The following is a 25,379-nucleotide window of genomic DNA, read 5'->3' on the forward strand; positions in this document are numbered from 1 at the left end:
GTGATATTAAATTTTATTATTAGTTATATCAATATTTTGTAAAAAATAAGAAAATAAATATTATGGATAACAGTTCAACTTAAGACTTAATTTGGTCAAACATAAGATATAATATATGGTTAATTTAGGTATTGTGGTTTTAATATAGTCACGACAAAAACTCATGGGTGTAATAACTTTTGTAAGGACTTAAAACAATTGTCATTAAATTTATCAATGTGATATCAAAATTTCTAACCACAATGTTTTTCTTAATTAAAAGTGAAACTGAAAGTAATATTTTATGGTTGGTCCATTATGTTCAAAGAAGCTGAAACAATCCATCTTTGATGTATGCTAAGTGTTAACAATCGAGTGAATTTTCACTTAAAAAAGCCAACATATTAAAATTGAAAAATAAACTTTGTGATGGAATTCAAAGCATTTGTTACTCAAATAAAATCTAAGCATTTAAGATGCTATAATTTCTCACAAAGGAAAAACATCACCATTTGTATGCGAAGGAGAAAAAAGGCTGCAAAAACAAAATTTTAGTGATTTTCCTGCAGATGGTTAGTTTAGAAAAGTTAAGCTCACCGTTTGATGTGCTGTTTAGCAATGATATCCATTTCCTATATCTTGGTTTTAGACTCTTGTCAATATAGACAATCTCACAAAATAATACCCTCAAAATCCTACAAAGGTAGGCATAAAGAAGTTCTCATGGTTTGGTCTATTTGAAACATTTCACAACCTTTCCTATTTATAGAAAAAGAAATGTTCTCTTGTTTACTCTCACCATCGATATTGAATGAAGACATTGTAATAAATTATAATTTCTTGTTTATAGAACATTATTTAACTTATTTATAATATTATTGTAAAGAAATTAAAAAACCATGAGAGTTTTAAATAAATGAGGTGAAAAAGAAAAATAATTCTTTATAAGTATATATAAATATAGATTTGAAACGTAGCACTACCTTTAACCTTACAATAAAAAAATAAAAAAAATTCCAAATGGAACTACCCAAAACCGGAAAGGTATTCCAAATGAACGATGGGAAAATGACTTAGGAGGGTAACTACCTCTTATCGGTGTTCACATATTGGCAACTTCTTATTTTTTATACATAATAAAACAACTAACTTGTTTTAACTGTGTAAATTACACCAATATTACCGGCTAATACCTATTTTAACCGGTAACTCAAAGGGAAAATGACTTAGGAGGGTAACTACCTCTTATCCGTGTTCACATATTGACAATTTCTTATTTTTTGTACATAAGAAAAGCAACAAACTTGTTTTAACTGTGTAACATCCCAAAAATCATGACAACAAATTTCGTTTTTAATTTAATACTAAAACCATAATTGTCAAACCATTAATATAATACTCCGGCATCGGGCCCCGCCCGGCATCAGGCCCCGCTTGGCATCGAGTCCCGCTCGGTATACAGATCTGTCTCTCTTAGGCCCCACCTGTCACCGGGCCCCACACGCTAAACACATACAATCATATAACATGCTAACACATAAACAAACATACTCTACTGTATCACTGTCCTAAGAAACATAGTCTGCTAATAATGAGATACGAAACATCGTCCGTACTCAGCTAGTGATGAGTCACCTCTTTACCACGCACATATAAGTATCACATAGTCAATAAGTATAATCTAACATGCAAACATTCCTCGGGCACCTGCCCGACATCAGACCTTGGTCTGGAATAACATACTAGCATACAATGCTTAGGGCTAACCCCCGGGTCTTCCTACTCATAGACTACATGGGTTGGCATTGTGGCCTTAGACCCATTCACACAATGAGGAGAGTCACCTTGCACTGCTGAAGCCCTGGCTGGAACTAGCTGGGTACGGACGAAGTTCCATATCTCATTATTAGCAGAGTATGTTTCTTAGGACAGTGATACAGTAGAGTATGTTTGTTTATGTGTTAGCATGTTATATGATTGTATGTGTTTAGCGGACAGGGCCTGGTGACAGGTGGGGCCTAAGAGAGACAGATCTGTATACCGAGCGGAGCTCGATGCCAGGCGAGGCCTGATGTCGGGCGGGGCCCGATACCGGAGTATTAAATTAATGGTTTGACAATTATGGTTTTAGTATTAAATTAAAAACGAAATTTTTGGTCATGATTTTTGGGATGTTACACAGTTAAAACAAGTTAGTTGTTTTCTTATGTACAAAAAATAAGAAGTTGCCAATATGTGAACACGGATAAGAGGTAGTTACTCTCCTAAGTCATTTTCCTTTTGAGTTACCGGTTAAAACAGATATTAGCCGATAATATTGATGTAATTTAAACAGTTAAAACAAGTTAGTTGCTTTATTATGTACAAAAAATAAGAAATTATCAATATGTAAACACTGATAAAAGGTACTTACCATCTTAAATCATTTTCCCATGAACGTAGTTAAAAATATCACACTCTGCGGCCACGTGTTACTGGCAGAAGCATTACACGTTTTCATTCACGTTGAAAACAAGCGTGAATTTCTCTGGATAGAAATATAGCAAACAGAATCTATAAAACAACGAAGTAGGTGAATCTTCTTCCTCTGCACTTCAAATCAATGGCGATTTTATTCAACCCTAATATCACTTTGAAGCTCAACAATGCATCAAAACTTGACATCCCAAATTATCTTCTCCAAAACCCTAGAAAGCCATCATCGTTATCATCTTTTCATCTTTATTCTCCAATGCGCTTACGCTGGGTCAATGGCAATGCATATGGATCCGACTTCAGTTACAGAAAGATGGTTCCAACTCGACACCAATCAGACTCTAAATTTGTGGTTCGATCTTCGGTCAAGAGTTCACAATCACAAGTTCCATCAAATTCAAACGGTAGAATTATTTTTTGGTCTGCAGTTACCCTAGTGTTAGCTATTGGGAATCGCGTGCTCTATAAACTTGCTCTCGTGCCTATGAAGGAGTACCCTTTCTTTTTAGCTCAAGTCAACACTTTCGGGTAATTTTTTTTTTCTTTGTGACAGAAGGATTCCTAACATCAGTCAATCTGGTTGCAAATGTTATCTTCTGTTTAATGTAGGTATGTGGCGATTTATTTTTCTATACTGTATATAAGGCATCGTGCCGGAATTGTAACAGACGAGATGATGATCCTTCCAAAATGGCGGTTTGCGGTAATTGGTATGCTAGAAGCCCTAGGAGTTGTTGCTGGGATGTACGCTGCAGGTATTATTATTGGTTTCTTCTTTGGCTAAAAAGTGTTACCCTTGCAAAGTATTTGATAGTAAATATGCATTTGGTCTAGTAAAAAGTTAGGACTTGGTTGGGGAAATACTGATTTCCTTGAAATGGTTGTAAAAAACCAGCCATACAGATATTAGATACTGATGGATAGTTAAATGGACTAAATGTTGTCCATCAACCAAATCTGACTGTCTCGTTAAGGATACTGTGGGAAACGAAAGTATTTGTTTGGTTAACTGAAATCTGAATGTATCTTTTACAGCCATGCTCCCTGGACCAGCTATACCAATATTGAATCAGGTACTGTCTGTCAGTTTCTGAAGAAATCTTGTGCTGTGCTGTCTTTTTTTGACTTAATGTGGACTAGACATATTACCTATGACCTATCAGCTAGTTATGTTATGTATATGGTAGAATTCCTAAAGAGAAACTCAGAAAAAAAGAGGCTTTTTTTTTCCTTCCAGTTCCCCTTTGTCTGTTGTCCAGGCTTAATGGAATTTTATTATAATAAAAAGATGAGTTGCTTGTTGGGGAATTTGTGTAGTGATGATCAAAACCTGGATATCAAATTGGATTGTGTTAGACACTCTTCATAAGTAGTATTTTGACATTTTAATGTTTGGGTGTCACCTTCAAATACAACTTCGAGTTTAGCCGGCACAGGCATACACACAGAACGTAACGTGAAGTAAATCACTAAATTCGTGTAAGGCTTGTTTGTTCAGATTTCAGATTATGTATATATACCAATGTTTCCATCCAAATGGATAAACATCAATAATAGCAGTAAGCGGTGGTTGACAGTGACACTACAGCAGTTTTAAACATTAACCTTCAGGGGCTGTGACTCCTTGGTCCGTGTCCGGTTCAAACAAGATTATACAAGCATGCACTTTGTACCTCCTAACTAGTATTTGAGATAGCCTAAATCCTTTTTGGTACTCATATCAGTAAATCTAAATTTCCTGAAATGCTTGATGACACTAAGGTGGTGTTGTTACTTTGTTTTTGAAGAGGTAAAATGTCCATCATGTCTTTAGTCTTCATAAAAAAAATTGTTTGTTTTTTAAAGTCTTGTTGAAAAATTGATTGGTGGTGGTGGGTGGCGGCAGTGTATCGGTATCAAATGGTTTCACTACTTGTGATTCATGTACATGATTAAAGAGTCCCTCACATTTTTAGTTTTACTATCTAATAAGCCATGCAATGCACTATATGGTCTAAGACAACTTTTAGATTCTTGGCAAGTTAAGTTTTATTTGTGTAACCATTCACATCGGGAATAAGATGTGTGCATAGTATCTCTTAGATGTTCTATTTCTTTTTGAATTAGCAGACTGAAAGGGGACAAACGCGACTTAATCCAATCCAATCCGCTAAGCTATATTTGAATGTTTCTTTTTGACTTAATGCAGTGGATGTGGAATAAGGCTTTCCTCCATTAAGTCCCAACTTTTTACAAATTTATTTTTTCCTTCCATTTGCCCTACCTAGTGACAGTGTGCTGTCATATTCTCGAATATTTTGTAAACATCATTTATCCAGATAACACTTGATGAGAAATATAACGTAACAAGGCCTAAGCTTGTGTTGTTGCAGACGTTTTTGTTGTGGCAGCTGGGTTTTTCTGCTCTACTTTTAGGAAGAAGGTACTCATGGAATAAAATTGCAGGATGTCTACTTGTTGCTGCTGGAGTGGTTACAGCTATTGCAAGGTATCATAATTTTTTATTTCTAGAACCAACAATTTTTTGGTGGTTTTTATCTGTTTGTTCACAAGTTAGAAGTAATCATCAAAACAATGGAATGATTGCACAGCATATTTCCACTGTATTTTGATATGCTGGAATTGATTATTTAGCATGTTCAGAACTGTTGCGTCATTATTCCATGCCCTTTATCCATCTTCAACTTTGAAACTTAATTTATTAGGCTACATTTGTTACATGGAAACCAGAAGAAGACTAGACAAAACCGGACAAGCTGATCTCTAGGGTTATTTTTGATGATGAGGAGAGGGTATTCACATCTTTTAAACCGAGTCTTAGTCCCAAACACACAGTATAGGGCCATCAGTCATGTCATGTCCTGAGTAACACACACACACACACGATGTCTTTGGACTTTTATGTGCATATATATGTCTGTGGTTTGAAAACTAAAAAGACAAAATTGCAAAAATGGTCTCTGTGGTATGCATTTTTTTGGGGTTTTAGTCCAAACTCCGACTTTTTTGGTTTCGTGGTCCTTTTGAGCTAGTTTGGTTGTGGATTTGGTTTCTCGGTAAACTGAAATGACTTTAATACCCTTGGGTATTTATTTTCTATTTCTAAAATCATTTTTTTAAAGTTTTAATAATTATTTATTTATTTTAATAATTAAAAAATGAAAGGTCTCTCTCTCTCTCTCTCTCTCTCTCTCTCTCGTCCTTTTCACAAAACAAGAAATTAAAAATCAAGAAGTATTCACCCCTTTTATCTTCCGATCTTCAAGAAACAATCAAACCAAAAACTAAAAAGATGTCTAGAATCAATCATATCCATCAACAACAAGCATCTGATTTCTTTTTTGAAAATAATCGTTCCTAGCATCATAAATCTGATTTCTCCCTTCTCAAACACTCGATTCATACAACATAGATTAACTCATACACTTCAAAATCATGTCATTGGGATGAACCCACCAGGAAAATCGATTCTGCATCAACAATTAAAACCAAATTTCTCAAACTCATAGGGTACAACCAAATCCTGCGACTCAAGTATGTGTGTGTGAGTGAGTTTGATGTGAAGACAATCAGGAAAAGATTCTGATTATCAAGCTTACCGGAACTTTGATCTTGATCTCGGTCTCCCTTACCCCCTTTCTCAGGCAAAGATTCTGATTATTGCCACCATCTTCATAAAAATACCGGAGAAGACGAACCAGATCTTCAGCTCCATCATCGTCATTGCCACCACCACCGGAGAAGAAAAAACCTTAAGCTCGTCACCGCTACCAAATCTGCAAACGAGATACTCGGATCTGAAAACGAGGTCCTCAGATCTGAAAATCATCATCTCCTTGAGCTTGTCTTCGCTAAAAGAGAAGACCTACCAGGCGTCGACGGCGTTAGGACTTGCTTTAACAGGAGGAGCTTGTCATCCGAGGAGGAGATCGGAGACCCACGCACTCGATCTGATTTTTTTTTTCTTGAAGGTGTTCATCTGAAAATCCTTCATCAGATTTGATTTCGTGTGTGTGGAGAAGGAGATGGTGGAGGTTAACAAAAAAATCAATTTACAGAAAAAGGAAGTGAAGGACACGGTGGTAGTGGCAGACGGTAGTTGAAGTGTGTATGTGTTCATGAATATGAATATGTGTTCTTGAGTTTGTATTTGCACACACACAGAGAGAGAGAGAGAGAGAGGGAGGGAGGGAGGGAGGGAGGGAGGGAGGGAGAGAGAGAGAGAGAGAGAGAGAGAGAGAGAGAGAGAGAGAGAGAGAGAGAGAGAGAGTCTTTTTTATTTTTTTAATTGTTAAAATAAATAAATAAATATTAAAATTTAAGAATAATGAAAGAAAAATGAAAAATAAATACCCCAAGGGTATTATAGTCATTTCAATTTTCGGAGGGACCATTTTCACATACAAACCACTCCAAAAGGACTACGAAACCAAAAAAGTCACTCTTTGGACTAAAACCCGAAACATTTGCATACCACAGGGACCATTTTTGCAATTTTGTCAACTAAAAATAGCATATGACTTTGAAAATAGCGGATCAGAAAGTGGTCAAATGCTATCGGGAGTTGGGATGCTGTGGCCAATAATGATGGTAGTATCAAGTGCATTCCAGGCTGGTGCAACCATTATTAAGGTAAGGTGTATATATATATATATATATATATATATATATATATCATATGAAAATGGTAATTAACTTTAGATTGTTGTTTGGGCAATGGGCAGGAGTACGTTTTTATTGATGCTGTTACCCGTCTAAAGGTACAATTGTTTCCCCTTGTTTGAAGAAACATATTATTATTGCTTGTTTGCTTATTATGAATTTCACATTCCATTTTGATTTCTACAGGGGAAGTTGCTCGATATATTTGTTGTTAATTCATTTGGTTCAGGGTTCCAGGTACTTACTTAAAATTAAATACCGCCTTACAAACACAAATCAACCATATCAGCATTCTGTATATTTCCGTACGCGTTCACTTTTCTAAATATACTAAAATTAACCAGCTTTATTACCCTTCATTCAAAGGCTTCTCGAATCTTGATACAAACTAACCATTGTTCTTGGTGTGAAAGCCAAAAATAACACACACCAGAGTTGCACGAATGGCTGGTTCTTGTATGTATTTTCAAAGTATAAAGACAAGAATAAGAGTCTCTCTATGTCATCTTCAGAAATGTTTTTTATAAAACAAGAACGAAATTGCAAAAAAAATCAATAAAGGGTATTTTGGTCGTCTAATGGTATAATTCTTTTAAACTATTTACAAATTAAACCTAAAACGCCAACGAAATGGAATTGGATTCCATACCAGTTCTTACCAACCAAACATGTGGCAGATTATAATATCTTCATTTGACAGAATCCATCCTTTCAAAAACATTTTGCAAACCAAATGCCCCTAAGAGTCTTTGTCTAGAAATCACTCATTTATGCCAATCAAGTGTAATGTTCTTTTTGCATTTTCCCAAGAGCCTTTTCTTTGCAAAAAGAAGCTTACTAAAAAGTTAATAACCCAATATTAATGACAATTCATATCTTTGTATTTCTTGTATCGAGTACATTGAAAGCTGATTTTATAATGAATCAGTCATTAATTAATTTATGCATGTTGTAGGGCATTGAGGCCCTGTTTGTTTGTGTTGTTTGTTACTCTGGACAAGAGTGAACAGGTTCTACTGCATTTAGGTCAATGGGACAAATATAACATTTTTTTTTGTCCCACTCCCACCAAAAAAGTGAAAGAAGGTGGGACAGGGACTCACTTTCAATTTCCTGTCTGAAAAAACATCGAGAATAACTCTATAAAGCTTGTCCAGTAGTCCCGTGTAACAGACTACACATAGTCTGATGGGGGGGGGGGGGGGGGGGGGGTGGGGAACATATCAAATTATTTTTGCTGATGATGATTTATTTGTAGGCTCTTTTTGTGCTTTTGTTTCTTCCCTTGTTATCAAATCTGAAAGGCATACCACTTCACGAGCTTCCTTCATACATAAAGACTGGAGCTGGTTGCTTTCTCAACATCGACGCTAGTTCATCAGGTGATATTCTTAAAATTTGTGCAAATAAATGCAAAAGGGATCTTACTGTAGAAAGTATGCTATGAAGCAACACTAAGGCCCTGGCTTTTTTACTATCAAGTCCTGAATGGATAAGAATACATTCAAAACACACATGATTTTGGGAGGATGAGGGATGAAAGTTGGAGAGATAATAGCGATATCATTAGGTATGACAAATCTGTGATTTGATCATACGAAGACTAGGGCAATTGTGGAAAGTGTCACGTCCCTCCCCCTTACACTTTCCATGTTTAGTCTTTATTTATTCATTAAGTGTGTGTGTATGTATATATATTGAGTTCATTAAGTTAAAACAAAACACCACCTAAGACTTATAGTAAAAGTAACGGTAAGAGTAACAATGAATCACTTAATGGACAAACTAAGGAGTGAGGCTATCCCCAATCTGTTAACAGATTCACCCTCTTCTCTTTTTTCCTTTCATTTTCTCAAATAAGCTTTAAACATCATTTATTTACATGATTGTTGGTTTCAGGTTGCGAGGGTTCACCACTGTTACCATTACTCTACATACTCAACAATATTGCTTTCAACATATCGGTTCTCAACCTCGTCAAAATTTCTTCTGCTGTCGTTTCTTCACTAGCAATTGTGCTATCAGGTCTCTCTCTCTCTCTCTCTCTCTCTCTCTCTCTCTCTCTCTCTCTCTCTAACAGAAGAAATAGGTTTCTTCCCTTAGAATTCTGAATGTTACCGTGAGATAGAAAGAAGAAAGAGAAAACGAATTGATTTATTTTACTTGATTAAAAAAAACAAAACAGGAGGAAATATAAATACTAAAAAACCTAGGGCCGGCTAGCAACCTCAAGACCTAATTTTTAGCTACTTTCTTTTTTATTATTTAAACTAGACATTTAAATAATAAAAAAGAGAACAAATTAAAATAACGTGTGTTACATACAATCTTCACTTCCCCTAAAGGTAGGTATGAATATCAATCATATCCAGCTTGCTCTTCATACTATCAAATTTATTCTTGGGAAGGCCCTTGGTAAGAATGTCAACAATCTGGAAGTTGGAAGGAACATAAGTGTATACCAGTTCCAAGCTTTTCTTTGATGAAGTGACGATGGAGCTCCACGTGTTTGGTTCTATGATGATGTACCGAGTTTTTAGCTATCTCAATGACAACATTATTGTTGCAAAAAGGGTCATTTTTGTGCTTTTTGGAATCTTAAGTTCCTTAAGTATCCTTCCGTGTCAAATTCCCTCACTGATTCCTCGACACATTGCATGGTATTCGGCCTCTAGCTATGACTGATTTCTTCTTGCTTCGCTAGGTGACAAGATTTACCTATAAAAAAGGTACAATATCCAATAGTTGATCAGCATTGGTATACACTTTAACTTCCCACTCAGTAGTCTTTTTGAAGAACAATCCAGATCCTGGATTCTTTTTTAAGTAACAGAGTATCTAGAAAACTGCTTCCATATGTTGTGTTGTTGGAGCACGAAATGTCTGGTCTCGTATGTGCAAGGTAGATCAATTTTCCAACCAATTTCCAATATCTACCTTTGTCCGCCAACTCTTCTCTATTTTCTGTTCGGGATATTTTTCCAGGCTCCATTGGTATGCGAGCTTGCTTACACCCTAACTAACAAAAGGTCTAAGGTGTATTTTTGTTGTGTGAGAGCCATTGTCAGAAAATATCTAATTTGGCCCTGATCTTTGATTTTGAACTCCCTTCCCAAGACCAGTTTCAGCTCATCGATGTGTTTGTAATTATCGGTTTTAATGATGGCGTCGACAAAGACAATCATGATTGCAACCTATCTGTCTATCTATCGCAAACATCGTGTGATTTGCTTGCCCCTGAATAAATCTATAACTCTTAATCACTTGAGTCGGTCGTTCAAACTTCAAACCAAGCTCGTGGTGATTGTTTTAGCACATACATGGACTTCCATAGCTTACACACCACTCCTTTATTTTCTTGTGATTCTAAACCTCATGTAGACTTCCTCTTCTAATTCTCCATTTAAGAATGACTTCTTTACATGGAGTTAATACAATGGCTAATCAAGATTTGCAGTAAGCGAGAGTAAAAATCGAATGAAATTTAATTTAGCTACATGTGCAAAAGTCTCTATATAATCAATTCCATAAGTTTGCTCGTGTATAGCCTTTTGCACGGAAACACCTTGTATTTTGGTGATAGTTTATCATATGAAACAAAGTTACTTATTGGGTGTGCAGTACAACTCCTCCCTTTCCCCTTGTGTAAATTATAAAGCAATTGGAACATTCAAGTTGAAATCATCAGGATGAACATACAAACCAGAGGTTTGAGATTTGGATATTACCTTGTAAATCTGGGATGATTCATCATTCATGATTGTGTGCATTAGTCGTGACTTACTCTACTACCATAGGTTGCTTCCGGCGTCTCGTATAGACAATGTAGTCATTTTGAGCATCTTTGTTCTTATCTTTTTCTGACGGATTGGAAAACAGGCATAGGTGTTGAAGAATGTATCTATGTGTCATGGCTTGACTTGGAAGGGTTTTGATTCGGATAACACCAAAAATTGATATTCCACAGAGTTCTCTGAATAGTAGGGTTCTTCAAAGAAGGTGATATAAAACCTTAATTGATTAAGGTTAATCTTTTTCTCATTACGTTGAATAGCAGAGTACAAGATATATATAGGAAACATATTACAAAACTAACCCCTTAACTATAAACTATTGTTAAACATTGGTTTAATATGCCCCCACAAGCTAAGGGCGGGACACGACCTGAAGCTTGGACCGAAGAAATTGAAACCTGGGTGTTGATAGTGGCTTGGTGAAGACATCGGCCACTTGATCATTAGTGGAAATAAACCGAACCTGTAGCTCACCTTTAGAGACCTTTTCCCTAACAAAGTGAAAATCGATTTCAATGTGTTTTGTGCAAGCGTGAAACACTGGATTGGCAGAGAGGTAGGTAGCACCAAGATTATCACACCAAAGTGTTGGAGATGCTTGAGTACTAACACCTAGTTCTCTGAGCAGAGCCTGAAGCCAAGTAAGTTCAGCCGCAGTGTCGGCCATGGCTTTATATTCTGCCTCGGTGGAGGAGCGGGAGACTGTTCTTTGCTTTCATGAACACCAGGAAATGAGATCTGTGCCAAGAAATATAGCAAAGCCTCCTGTTGATCTTCGATCATTCGGACACCCAGCCCAATCAGCGTCGGAGAAGACATTAATTGTAGAGTCGGAAAAGGCATGAAGGGCCAATGTGGAATTGCGTCGAATAAGAAGTCCAAGAGCCCCGAAGATACCGAAGAATACATTTGACTGCTGACCAATGATGATCTGTCGGTGCATGCTTAAATTGGCAAACTTTGTTGACAACATAAGCAATGTCTGGGCGAGAAAGGGTAGCATATTGCAGGGCACCAACAATTTGACGGTACTTCGTTGGATCGTTAAATGGTGTACCAGATTCCCGGGTGAGTTGCATTGTCGATGACATAGGGGAAGGCGCTGGTTTGGCATCGGAGAGACCCGCCCGACGCAATAAGTCAAGAACATATTGTTGTTAGGACAAGGTAATGTCTGATCCACTCGAGATAACTTCAATCCCAAGAAAATGATGTAAGCCACCCAAATCTTTTAAGGCGAATTCAGATCCAAGAGTGGAGACTAGGCGATCAATTTGGGATGCATTGTTCCCTGTCACAATTATCATCAACGTAGACGAGGACGTAAAGAACAATAGAACTCCGAGAGTAGATGAACAATGATGAGTCAGTTTTAAAGCCGGTAAAGCCATGATTAACCAGAGCGCTAGAGAGCCGGTGAAACCAAGCACGGGGAGCCTTTTTTAAACCATAGATATATCGCTTGAGCCGACACAAATGATGTGGATGAGCAGGATCTACAAATCTCGGTGGTTGAGACATGTAGATAGTCTCATTAAGATGCCCATGGAGAAAGGCATTTTGAACATCGAGCTGACGGAGTGACCACCCTTGAGAGACAACAAGTGAGAGAACCGCCCGTATTGTGGTAGATTTGACGACGGGACTGAAAGTTTCTTCAAAGTCAATACCTGGTTGTTGATGGAATCCTTTGACAACTAAATGAGCTTTATGACGTTCGATGGTTTCGTCCGCCTTTCGCTTAATTTTGTACACCCATTTGCACCCAACAATATTATAATTGTCTGAAAAAGGGAAGATTCCACGTGTCATTCCGAACCAGTGCAGAGTACTCCTCAGCCATAGCCTTGCGCCACTCAACAAATTTGTTAGCAACAGTAAAAGAGGAAGGCTCTGTTTCCGCTGATTTAGACCGAGTGACATGGGATGTAGAAGGATCAAAAGGAACACGAGGTTTGGGATTTGGTGGGAGAGACATGGAATGAGTGCGAGTGACAGGAGGGGGGGACGGACTCGGCGGAGTAGCTTCTGGTATGGAACTTGTGCTCGGATGAGTAGCTATCTCAGTAGCGGGAGTAGTGGATGGAGACATGGTAGTTGTGGACTCACCGAGGGAAATAGGAGAGTCGTCATCAGATGTAGGAATTTATGGAATTGGAAAAACTGTGTGGGGTTCGGGAGGTAAAGGATTCTCAACTGGTTGGGTCATAGATGATGGAGGATCAGGTTTAGAGTAGAATGGCGTGGGCATGGAATTGGGTAAAAATGGGAAGACAAGCTCATTAAATCAAACATGACGGGCTACATAAATACGATTGGTTTGAATGTCAAGACACCGATAGCCATGATGAGTCGGGCTATAACCTAAGAAGACACACGGGGTAGAGCGAAATTCAAGTTTATGAGCATTGTAGGACGATGATACGGAAAGCATTGACATCCAAAAACCTTAAGAAATAAGTAATCTGGTTGTTTGTGAAAAATATGCTCATATGGAGAAATTGATTGAGACACGAGATGGCATCCGATTAATCAGAAAGGTGGCAGTGTCAAAGGCATAATGCCAAAAGTGATGGGGAACATTTCCTTGAGCTAAAAGAGAGAGCCCGGTTTCAACAATATGTCGGCTTCGACGTTCGACAAAACCATTTTGTTCGTGAGTATGAGGGCATGAGATGCGGTGAACAATGTCCATGGTAGAACAAAAAGTGTGTACCCCCCCCCCCCCCCCCCCCCCCCCCCCCCCCCAAATCAGTTTGAATAGTTTTAAGAGTGTTGTATTGAATTGACGTTCAACCCTGGTAACAAAATGTTTAAATAATTCAAAACACATCAGATTTACGAGACATAGGATAAAACCACATAAAGCGAGAATAATCATCCACAAATAGAACAAAGTAGCGATGACCGCCAGATGACATACACGGGGCAGGCCCCCAAACATCACTATAAATCAAGTCCAAAACTCTTGTACTTTTAAAAGAAGAAATAGGTAAAGACAACTTGGAAGACTTGCCCAATTGACAAGCCGAACACATATTATGTAAAGTTTTATTAGAAACAGGAAGCGAAAAAGGTTCAACATAGATTGTAGTAATCGTGGATGAGGATGGCCCAGGCGTTGATGCCAAACATCAGTTGAGGCGCGCTCAACAGAGAAGACAACCTGTTTGATAGACTGGAGTTGAGGAATGGTAAGAGAGTAGAGACCATTATGGCTCGGGCCTGTGAGAAGAACGGTGCGCGTATTCTGATCCTTCACAACAAAGAAACGGGAGTGAAATTCAAAAAAGACATCATTATCAGTGCAAAATTTTTGTACATAAAGAAGATTTTTAGAAATGGATGGAACATGTAAAATATCTGAGAGTCGAAAAGTTTTGTGAGGTGTGTGAATATCAGAGGATCCAACGTGTAAAATAGGAAGACCTTTACCATTGCCAACATGAAGAGCGTCAGGACCATGATATGCTTCGGAGAAGTCCATACCAGAAAGATCGGCCATCACATGACTGTTTGCTCCCGTGTCTGGATACCAATTTGGAGTACTGGATGAAGATGCTTGTGACCGGTTTGTGCTAAAGTGAGCAGTCGGCTGAGTATTAACATTCCCCTTGTGATTAGGGCATTGTGCTGTGAATCCCGCATTGCTGACAATGGCCATACACGGTGCTCTGAGTGGTTGCCTAACTAAAATCAGGACCACGTGATCTGCCTCCATGAGTATTACGATTGTTGTTTCTTCCACGACCGCCACGATTGCCACTACGATACCCACTGGAAGATGACTGCCGATTACCAAAGAAGGCTTGGGGTGTTACATTTGTCGGAATGAGACTTAAGCCAAGAGCTTGGGCTTGAGCTGCAAGTTGCATGTAATTTAGTGAGTTGTTCACACTTTGGCTTGAAGTTCGGCTAGAACCTATAGATTGATCGACTTGCACATTATATGCCTGGGATATATTTGGTGTTCCTGTTTTGGATCAGCCATGAACAAACTCATGGTCTGCAAGAAGAGCTTGGAGATCATCAACATATATTTCAGTCCCGCGAGCTGTGAGTGTGGTAACAAGGCTGTAGAACTCATTGCGACTGGATAAACCTGCAAGAATGGTTAGAACTAAATCTTTTGGACGAACGGGCTCGCCAATTGAGAAGAAAGGCCCAACGATGGGCTGATTGAGCAGATTTTTCTGCTACAGTAAATGACGTCATGCTGATTGAGAGATAAAAGACAGACTTGGTTTTGATTGTAGAATGCCGGACGGAGTTAGAGCTGTGTCAAAACTTAGGGTTAGGGTCGGCTATTGACGCTCTGATACCATATAAAACCTTAATTGATTAAGGTTAATCTTTTTCTCATTACGTTGAATATAACAGAGTACAAGATATATATAGGAAACATATTACAAAACTAATCCCTTAACTATAAACTATTGTTAAACATTGGTTTAATAGGTGACATCCATTAAGTGAACATTTTCTGGTGGATGGGGAATAACATTTATATCCACACTGGTTTGGGGAATATCCTAGAAGAACACACTTGATCGATCTAGGGTCCATTTTGTTATGATTGGGCTGATGGTTATGAACAAATGAAGTGCAACCAAAGATTTTGAGTGGGACTTTTGACAGAGTTCGAATGTGAGGGAAGGACTGCAGATTTTGGTATGGGGTTTTGAACCCAATAACTCGAGAGGGAATTTGGTACGCAATAGTTAAAACTGCTTCTCCATAGAAATGATTTGGGACAAAACTTGAAAAAAAGGTGATCGAGGGCATTTGGTCATTTTGTTGCGGGGTATTGACACAAGTGGTAATGTGAACAATTCCATGTTGATTTAAGTAGCTTCCCAACTGAGAGTCAAAGTATTCTTTTGCGTTATCAGATTTGAGGACCCGAGTTCTGGTTGCAAATTGATTTTGGACAATTTTATGAAATTGCTGAAAAATTGATCTAAACTTCAGACTTGTCTTTCATTAGGAAAACCAGTGTGGATATATTCGTGCATGGTTACAAACAATCTTCCTATATGACAATTGTACCAATACCAACAAAATTTTTGTCTCATCCCTTTGCAACTCTAATGGTTCTACCTTTAGACACTGGAGTTCAGTGAAAGAGCTTCGATCTCCATGACAGTCATGTGATTGGTGGTACCATAATCAACCACCCAAGGTTTTGCTGCTGATGTACTCGTTTCAAATGAAGATGAGAAACCACTACCTTGTTGTGTAATGCAACTTTGGCTATCCCTTTGTTTTCAAAGGTTACTTTGAAATACTTACCGATTTCCTTGGTTAATGGTTTCAAAAGTTCCACTAATTACCATATATATTAGTACGTGAACTAGGTAGGTTTCTAGCTGGCAGGCATGCCATGAATCTTCCAACAAGTTTCATTAGTGTTCCTGGGACGTTTGCAATGATCACACCAAGGTCGACTCATCTTCTTTTGAGGAGGTGCAGATCCTGCTGAGGGTTTTGAGTTGGAAGGAAACATGTATTCTTCTTTTCCTTTTCTTCCTATGAAAATCAAGATAGAGTGTGACAAAAGATTCTAGTTTTGGCTACTCAGTTTATAGCCGGTGGGAAGAATGTTGTAATTTGGGATTTCGCTGGGTGTGAGGTGGATTCTCCTATGTTTCGTTAGCTGATTAGGGCAGCAAGAATTTCTCTGAATCATATTCCAGTCATGATGATAATAAAGAAGAAAGAATCAAGAAAAAGTACTTACTGGTTAGGACATAATCGAATCTGCTTCGATACCATTTAGAATTTTGCACTTAGGGTTAGAGATGGCAACGGGGGCGGGGAATACATGGAATCTGCATCCCCATCCCCGAATTCTTATAGCAATCCCCATCCCCATCCCCGTCCCCATCGAGGAATATAAATAAACCCCTATCCCCACCCCCAACGGGGACTAGGGATCCTAGCTGGGAATCGGGGATTTCTTTTACTCTTTTAATATAAAAACTTTTACATAAAGAAACTCTAAATTTCAATTTTACTAGCATAAGTTTAAAGAATTTGCAAAAATATAAAAATATTCATAGATTTGCATAAAAAATATAAAATAATTACCAAATTTAAATAAATACATGAAAAATAAAGTAAAAAAAATTATCATAGTGATATTTGAGGTAAAATAGATAAACCTGATAGAAAAAAAATTATACACGAGTTTAAATTATATAAAAGAAAAAGAAAAATTCAACCAACTAATTGCTAATGAGTTATGTTGCTTGGATTAAATTTTATATATTGTAAATTGTAATGTAGATATATGTTTTGTATTATATATATATATATATATATATATATATATATATATATATATATATATATATATATATATATATATATATATATATATCGGGGACGGTCCAGGGTCGGGGATTAGGGGTATCCCCATCCCCATTCCCATTCCCACTTTTTTATTCGGGGATTTCCCGTCCCCGGTCAACTCGAGGATTCCCCAGTCAAAACGGGTGCGGGTTTCGGGTTCCCCATCGGGTATGGGGTTCTTTGCCATCCCTACTTAGGGTAACACAATGTTACCTTGAGACAGAGAGAAGAATGAGAAAATGACTTCATTTATTTTGCTTGATTAAAAAAATGGAAAATGAGGAAATATAAATACTAAAAACCTAGGGCTGGCTAGCAACCCCAAGACCTAACTTTTAGCTACTTTCGTTAGGGATAAACTAGACATTTAAATAATAAAAAAGATAACAAATTAATATAACATGTGCCAAAACCTTCACTTCCCTGGACATATAGAACAAGTTGTACTACGTTTGACTTTCAACGGAACAAAAAGTATATTGGCATTAATGATAATGATTATCTTTTTGAAAATAAAATGCATATTCTATTTGTAGAACTGAACCTAACCTGATGGAGTTTATTTGGTTATTTTTCAGTGCCGACAACCATTTACATACTTTCCCTTCCGTTGCCATACCTACCTGAAGGCGTAACATTGAGTCCTTTCTTTCTATTTGGAAGTGTGATCCTTGTGTTGGGTCTTATTTTATATAACGTACCTCAACATAGCAAGCAGGATCCTGATTTCATGTGATTTTCACCTATGCCTGTTTTGTTTTTTCTTTTATAATATGATAGTCTAGAAATATAACAAAGCTTAGGGAGGTAAAATAGGCATACATATGCTTTTGCTGCATATTTTTTTTTTTATTACGTACTCTAGAATTTTGTTTCAGTAATGTTACTATACACGATTTCAGAACAACTCTAAATTCAGATATTATCTTTTTACTGCATGCTATTTGCTATTTGCTATTGCTTGGGTGAAATATCTCATCTTGAAAGGAAACTTAACATCATCTCTTTGGGGTTTAGGCTGATTGTAGGAACTAGGAACATTTGGTTTAGGAAGGGATCCACGAGTTGTGTTTACTTTAATTTAATGTAAGCAATCAGTTAGTATATACAGATTTAAATCCTTCTACTATCATATAGTGTTTCCCGTGCTGCATAATTGTGACCTACTAGCTGATTGGTTGGCTAGTGATAACAATCTGAATATCCATAAATCATGTCAATTTTTGTTTCTTTTTTCTTCTCCGGCGATATTGGTGTAATATTTCTGTTTTCATGTAAATTGTTTTTTCTATTATAATCTCTGAGGTGCAATATTTTGCTATAGTCCCTATTGTTTCAAGAATCGTGGTTTGCACACCCCCCCCCCATGTAAATAGGTTTGTACATTAGCAAAATATGTGAAACACATAGATGATATTCAAAACAGGAATATTTCAGACTGCAATCATACAAAAGGTTTGGAGCCTTAATATAGATGGTATTTACATACTTCAAGGGCATTTTCGACTTTTAAAATATATCTTGCTAAAAAAAGTAAAATGGTTATCTTAAATCTATAATTTGTCATTGTGAAGATTGTTTTGTACAAAGAGCCCACATTGTGTGGAAGTAAAAGAACATCTATCTATCAAAATTTTCGGTTGGAATACGGGAAAAGTCAATTCTGTTGCCGTGTGTTAGTAATCCCTCTCTAGAAAAGTTGAAAGTTGGAACCAATGATTACGTAGGTAATTGGATATACCTTCCCAATCTTTGCATGCCCAAACCGATTTTCTCCAGCCAAATTACTTGATATAACCTACAAAAAGTAGAAAAAAAAAATACATTGGAGGTAATTGGATATACCTTCCCAATCTTTACATGCCCAAACCGATTTTCTCCAGCCAAATTACTTGATATAACCTACAAAAAGTAGAAAAAAAAATACATTACACTTTTGTTCTCTTCCTTTGTTTTTGCATTCAAAGCACCTGATCTGAATAAAAAAAATTATTAACAAAATTTCGTGTTAATTGTTTTGTAGTTCAACAAATTTCACTTTGTACATAAGAAAACATACATTGAATTCGGTATTAAAGTCAAACGATCAAAGGATTGTTGGAATTTGCAAGTTAAATATCAGAAATATAGAAAGACCAAAATGTATGGCAAGTATTACTAATAGCGTAAACCTTGAAATCGTCAATAACAATGTCTTATTCGTCATTATATAAAGCTTGAAAGTAAGAACAAAGGTGGACCTTAATATCTGAATCAGTTGGTTCTAGAACATAATAACACCGTAAATGAAGCTCATATAATAGCATATCAGACATTTAGATCCAAAAAAAAAGACAAAAAAAGAAACCATTAAAGAATTTCAAACCATGTCCCTTAAATGCTTAACTCCTCCCCCCGAGCAATTAATCATAAAGTTTATCGGATAAACAATAAAAAAAATGAGTTAGCACAAATAGTTACCTACCCATGAAGATGCACATATTGCAGCTCATATATCTTGGATAATGAAGTCACCAAGATATACAAACTTTCTCTTTCCTTTTTCCAGAGAAGCAGATGCATAACTTTTGGCAAAATGAGCAGATGGTTGTTTTTGTTGCAGTAAAAACCCCAATCTCTCCTTTCTTTTGTTATTATGTCATAGTTTAATAACAGTAAGCAAGCCACATTAGGTGATATCGATGAACTAAAAAAAACAATTTGTCGACTCAACTTCGACTGAAAAATCAAAGTACTTCGGTTTTAATCATGTTCATTTCCAAAAGTATGTCCCTATTCTGATGGAAATTTTGGACAACAAAAAAGTAGGGTTATCTTAGTCTTTTAAGGAAAAATGGAAATGAATGAAAAATGTACCTTGCATTGCAAATCCCAAACCTTGAAATTTTTATGAACATACTTCTTGCTACTACTGAGTTCCCATGTCATGACTTATCTAGTAGTTGTTTCAACTGTAATTATTTAAAGAGTTAGAAAAAATGTAACCCCGTAAATTTTCAAATAAATTTTTCATTTTTAATTTCATAAAACACGTCATTTTAAATAACCACCATTTAATAGTCAACAAAGTTTTCAAAACATTATCAAAATCCAGGATCCCCATTCGTGACTCTTTTCTCTGGTGTGTACAATCGAGCCGCCGCCTTCCCGCGATCCTGATAAGAACCTGAAACACATAACACATAACACGGTAAACACGAAACTTAGCGAGTTCCCCAAAATACCACATATAACACATATTAGCCACTCGAGGCTATAACTCTGTGGACCCTCCGGTCCTAACTCTGTGGGCCCTCTGGCCCTAACTCTGTGGACCCTCTGGTCCAAAGCTCGTTGGACCCTCCGGTCCGGTCTGCTTAAGCCTTCCGGCCTCATAAATCGTTGGGCCCTTCGGTCCGGTCTATAAACTCTGCATAGCATAAATCACAAAGACATAATGCATAGCATATCACATACAACATAATAATATAATACTCAATGTAAGCACATAAGACCTTCCGGTCATACATATCTACCACTCAAGGTAAAGTATAGTGAGAAGACTCACCTCGAATGATGAACGGCTCCTACAAATGTCGCCGTTGCGCACCAGCCTCTACTTCCGAGCCATATCTACAATGATCTCAAATTAGGATCTAAGTCCCAACCTTCGTTATCTAGGTCTAAAGGTAGTCCACTAACTAGTCTATAAATAACCCAAAACCCATTGGGCCCACCAAGGCCCAATAATAAATGGACTCTACCGAGGCCCAACTCTCAAGTCCAAGAGGCAAGCCCAACTTAAGGGCCCAAGGCACATATACATATTCCTCTGGTCCAAATCTCAAGCATAACAAGCCCAAACGCCAGGCCCAACACTTAAGGCCCAATAAGACTTAGCCCAAAAAGTCCATAGTAGGGTTACGCGGGGGGTACCTCCCTTGGTACGCTCAACGTACTCCATCGTACACGAATCCTGATCGGGGACACCAACCTAGTATGCAGGGCGTACTAGATTTACGCTCAGCCTACGCCCAGATTTACTTTTTCAACTCTTTTGGTCTTAATCAGTTAAGACCATAGCTATACTCTTAGATCTGGATTCCATAAAGGCTCACACTCAATAAAGCTCGTGACTTTAAGCCTTTGCATGGCTGATCAAGTCCCAAACACAAAAACTCTTACTCTTTACTACCCAAAATTCTCATATCTCATGCATGGTTTGATTCCAACATCCAAGGACTCATTTTTATGAATCCTTTCCACTAGAAACACTTAAAAGGGACATATATTAGGCTATGGAGCTTAACAAATCATAAAGCTTCAATCTTTGGGACCAAAAACCCCAAAAATGGACCCAAAACAAAACTAGTACAACAATAAGCAAGTTTCAAACTTGATACCTCTGGAAGATGTACCAACAAGAGTAAATCATAGATCCAAAAGCTAGATGCTCAAGCTATTCTCTTTCAAAGCTCCTTCTTCTTCAAAGGCCAAAACATAATAAGTCATCACCCTACTAGATCCATATGAGAAAACCACCAAGACTCAAACTTTATGCTTTCTGGAGCTAGATCAACATGATTAGGGCTTGGATCCACAAGCTCCAAGCCAAGCAATGCTTCCTCAAGAAACTCCTTCTTCCACAATATGCACCAAAAACTCACTAAATCACCAAAATGCTCAAGAATCACTCAAATGGAGGCTTAGGGTCGATTTATAGGGTTTAGGGGATGGAGGCTGAAGGTATTAGGGTTAGGTTATGAGATAAGGACCTTAAATAGGGTCCAAGACCCTAAAAATAGCGTTCATGTCTGTTTCGCGTACGCCCAACGTTCATATGGTACGCCCAACGTACTTTGAAGAACGTTTGCGACCTTCCCTGGTCAGTACCCCCAGCGTACTCCAAATTACGCCCATCGTACGCTAAATTACGCCCAGCGTAATCGGCTAAGTCTGAAACCACAAAACTTATGAAGGCCATAACTTCTTCGTTATAAGTCCGTTTCCGACGATCCTTATATCCACGGAAAGCTAACGAGAAGCCCTACACTTCTATCAACTTTATTCCTCCTGAATTCCACTCGAACTCAGATCCAAAATTCATGAAAAGCCTGAACCCACGCCTTAACAATACATTTGGGCTCTAAAGCACAAACTGAACTCTTTTATCACACAACCTACTTCACCCACATCCCAAAAGGGCATAACCTTTCTCTTTCAACGCCTCAAAACCTTCTCATACTCGGATTAAGGCCCATGTAACATCCGGATTCCCAGATATAATATTTTATTCCTTTATTTTTGGAGGTTGAGAGGGGACTCGGCGAGTTGGTGTTTAGACTCGACGAGTATGGTCGCGGATTCTTATCTGAGTTTACAGCTGGACTCGGCGAGTTCATGAGTGGACTCGGCGAGTCCACGCTGTTTAATGAAACCCTAATTTCCTGGGTTTGGGACCTATTTAAAGGCCCTTAGGGCCGTCATTTGCGGCTACCAAACCCCAGAGAGAAACCCTAAGAGATCTAGAGCGTTTGTAAGGAAGGAGAGGCCATTTTTGATCATTTTGTTGGTGTTATTGCAAGAAGGAGGTGACCAAGGCAAGAGGAGGCTGAAGGAGGTGCGATTCTGGTGATTTCAGAGTTCAGAGACTTCATCTTGAGGTATTTATTCGGACCTTCTTCAGATTTGGTGTTGCTTCTTAGAGTTAGGGTTTTCTAACCCCTTTAGAGGATGGATATGTGGAGCAATTGGTCCCTTCCCGAGTTTATGCTTTGGATTTGGACTCAAAGAGGTCCAGAGACCTTAACCCTTGGAACTTTATGAGTTATTTTGGGAGCCATGAACTTATGATGTTATTTTTGGGGCTAAATCACCAAGTGAGACCATCTAGATGTTATATGAGTGTCAAGGTCTGAACTTTACGTGATTATCTTGCTTGGGAAGGTCAGATCTATGGATTAAAGGAACAGATCTGACCTCACGAGGTATATGGAGTTTGTGCATGGCATGAACTCATCGAGTCCAAAGATCAGACTCGGTGAGTAGGGTTAGGGTTTCCCGTAAATCGCTCAGTGAGTAGACTTGCCGAGTTGGGGAAATAACTCAGTGAGTCAGAGGGCGATTAGAGGACTGGAGTTCAAGGCGGAACTCGCCGAGTTGTTCTTGAGACTCGGCGGGTTGAGTCGGGGTGGCCCCGCGATTCATGCCAGGCGCGACTCATCGAGCAGGGGGAGGAACTCGACGTGCCAAGCGAGACTAAAGAGTTAGTGGACACGTGTAGACTCGCCGAGTCGTCCAAGTGCACTCGATGAGTCGGGTCAAAGTTTGACCGTTGACTTTTGTTGACTTTTAGGGTTTGGTCAACAATGTGACCTTTAAGCTAAGAGAGGGGTAAAATGGTCTTTTACCCTTCTGAGGATGCTAAGAGGAGGTTGAGTATAGTTATATTTATGAGAGTATTTACTTTATGTGATTAGGCGGAGGGCTAGATCACATTTCTACCGAGTCAGAGATTTACCGAGACATTTGAGGTGAGTCTTCTCACTATACTTTACCTAGTATGGTAACAGAGTTATGTGACAGAGTATTTTAGAGTCATATGCCAGTGTATTTGGATGTTATTATGTGTTGTGATTTATTGTGATATGTGATATGCATGATTTAGAGTTTACAGAGTTAGGACCAGTGGGTCCATAGAGTTATGGGACCAAGAGGGTCCACGGAGATATACGACCAGAGGGTCAACAGAGTTACAGCCTTGAGTGGCTGATATGTGTTTATGTGGTATTTTTGGGGAACTTACTAAGCAATTATGCTTACAATGTTATGTGTGGTGTTTCAGGTACTAGCGATGATCGTGGGAAGGCGCCGGCATGACTCGTACACACGCACACTGGAGTTCATATGTTTTGATCTTGGGATTTTATATTGAGATGATGTTGATACAATGATTTAAAAAAAATATGAATGTGAATGATACTTTATGTTTTTTTAAGGTGAAAAATTGTTCAAATTTTTACGGTGTTACAAGTTGGTATCAAAGCCTTGGTTTGAGGGATTCGGATGCATCTTCGGGCGTATCTGAACTCAAACTGAGGATTTAAGGAAAATTTTGATGATAAAGTAAAATTTTTGAAAAGAGTAAAAAGAGTTTTGAGACAAACAGAGCAGAGCCGTGTGTACGATCAGCCAGCGCCGAAACGGTGATTTCCCAAAATACTCGTACAATAAGTGCTATCAGATATGTTATGTTATGCTATATGATGAATTATGATACGCATGCTAGAGTAGAGTAGGTATTCTTATTAGGACTAGAGTGGCCTGATATATGATGCCTTAGTCTAGGGGTTTTGCTGCTAGAAATGTTTTGAGAGTGTTTAGATAGCAGCGAGGTGCTTATGAGATATCTGGTAGTGAGTAGACATGAATTAAGAGAGTAGAGTGCTTGGAAATTTGGGACTCTGGGAGGAGGACTTGGAATGAGTGCTGAGTTGGTGTGGTCGGTAGTATTGGGCCCGTACTACCAAAGGCACCAGGTCAGTGCGCAACCCAAGTAAGAATCCTTAGGGTACCAGAAACCAAGTAGGATTGGGGGTATTGAGTGTGTGTACGCTCGAGCGAGTCTTTGATATCTTTTGTTGTATTTCAGAGAGGTATCATGGTGGGGACGCGCCACAGACCAGGGACCAGTGGAGGGGGTGTGAGCGACGAGGAGCTCCGCCAGATGATTCATGATGAGGTGGCTGCTGCCATCTGCGCTGAGATTCCAGAGATGTTCGGGTCTATCAAGACCACCCTGATAGAGACATTTGACGAGAGCTACGCTGCTCTTTCTGATGCTGCTGTTGCTGCGGCCATTGCAGCTGTAGCTGCGGCTAGACCGCAGGGTGGTGATGCGTTGCTGTTCCGGGAGTTCAGCAACACAAAGCCACCGGAGTTTGATGGGACCCAGGACCCGATTGCAGCGATGAGGTGGATTTCAGACATTGAGGGGTGTTTCTTTACTTGCTCATCTCCTAAGCATTTGAGAGTCCGGTTCGCACTGAACCAGCTTCGCTTGGGAGCGAAGGACTGGTGGAAGTTTGTGACGGCACACTACACGCCTGCTGAGCTTGCTGCAGTGACCTGGGAGAG

At 38.4% G+C, this 25,379-nt stretch overlaps 1 protein-coding gene across 3 annotated transcripts in view; it reads left to right on the forward strand.

Moving 5' to 3' along the window:
* Positions 1 to 2,498: 2,498 nt before the first annotated feature.
* LOC111891108 (protein CLT2, chloroplastic) overlaps positions 2,499 to 25,379 on the forward strand; it is a 28,661-nt gene continuing 5,780 nt past the window's right edge. Inside the window, exons 1-10 of one of the 3 annotated variants that reach the window (XM_052767551.1) lie at positions 2,500 to 2,982; positions 3,064 to 3,209; positions 3,490 to 3,527; positions 4,827 to 4,942; positions 6,987 to 7,086; positions 7,179 to 7,214; positions 7,303 to 7,353; positions 8,375 to 8,498; positions 9,016 to 9,141; positions 24,088 to 24,225. In XM_052767551.1, coding sequence (XP_052623511.1) covers positions 2,582 to 2,982; positions 3,064 to 3,209; positions 3,490 to 3,527; positions 4,827 to 4,942; positions 6,987 to 7,086; positions 7,179 to 7,214; positions 7,303 to 7,353; positions 8,375 to 8,498; positions 9,016 to 9,141; positions 24,088 to 24,122 — 1,173 coding nt within the window. In that variant the 5' untranslated portion in view covers positions 2,500 to 2,581 and the 3' untranslated portion in view covers positions 24,123 to 24,225. Of the gene's footprint in view, positions 2,983 to 3,063; positions 3,210 to 3,489; positions 3,528 to 4,826; positions 4,943 to 6,986; positions 7,087 to 7,178; positions 7,215 to 7,302; positions 7,354 to 8,374; positions 8,499 to 9,015; positions 9,142 to 17,842; positions 18,215 to 24,087; positions 24,226 to 25,379 lie in introns of those variants that run through there. The other 2 variants (XM_052767550.1, XM_052767552.1) reach the window with 2 other exon arrangements.

Source organism: Lactuca sativa, chromosome 9 (assembly GCF_002870075.4).
Source record: "Lactuca sativa cultivar Salinas chromosome 9, Lsat_Salinas_v11, whole genome shotgun sequence".
Classification (NCBI taxonomy): Eukaryota; Viridiplantae; Streptophyta; class Magnoliopsida; order Asterales; family Asteraceae; genus Lactuca; species Lactuca sativa.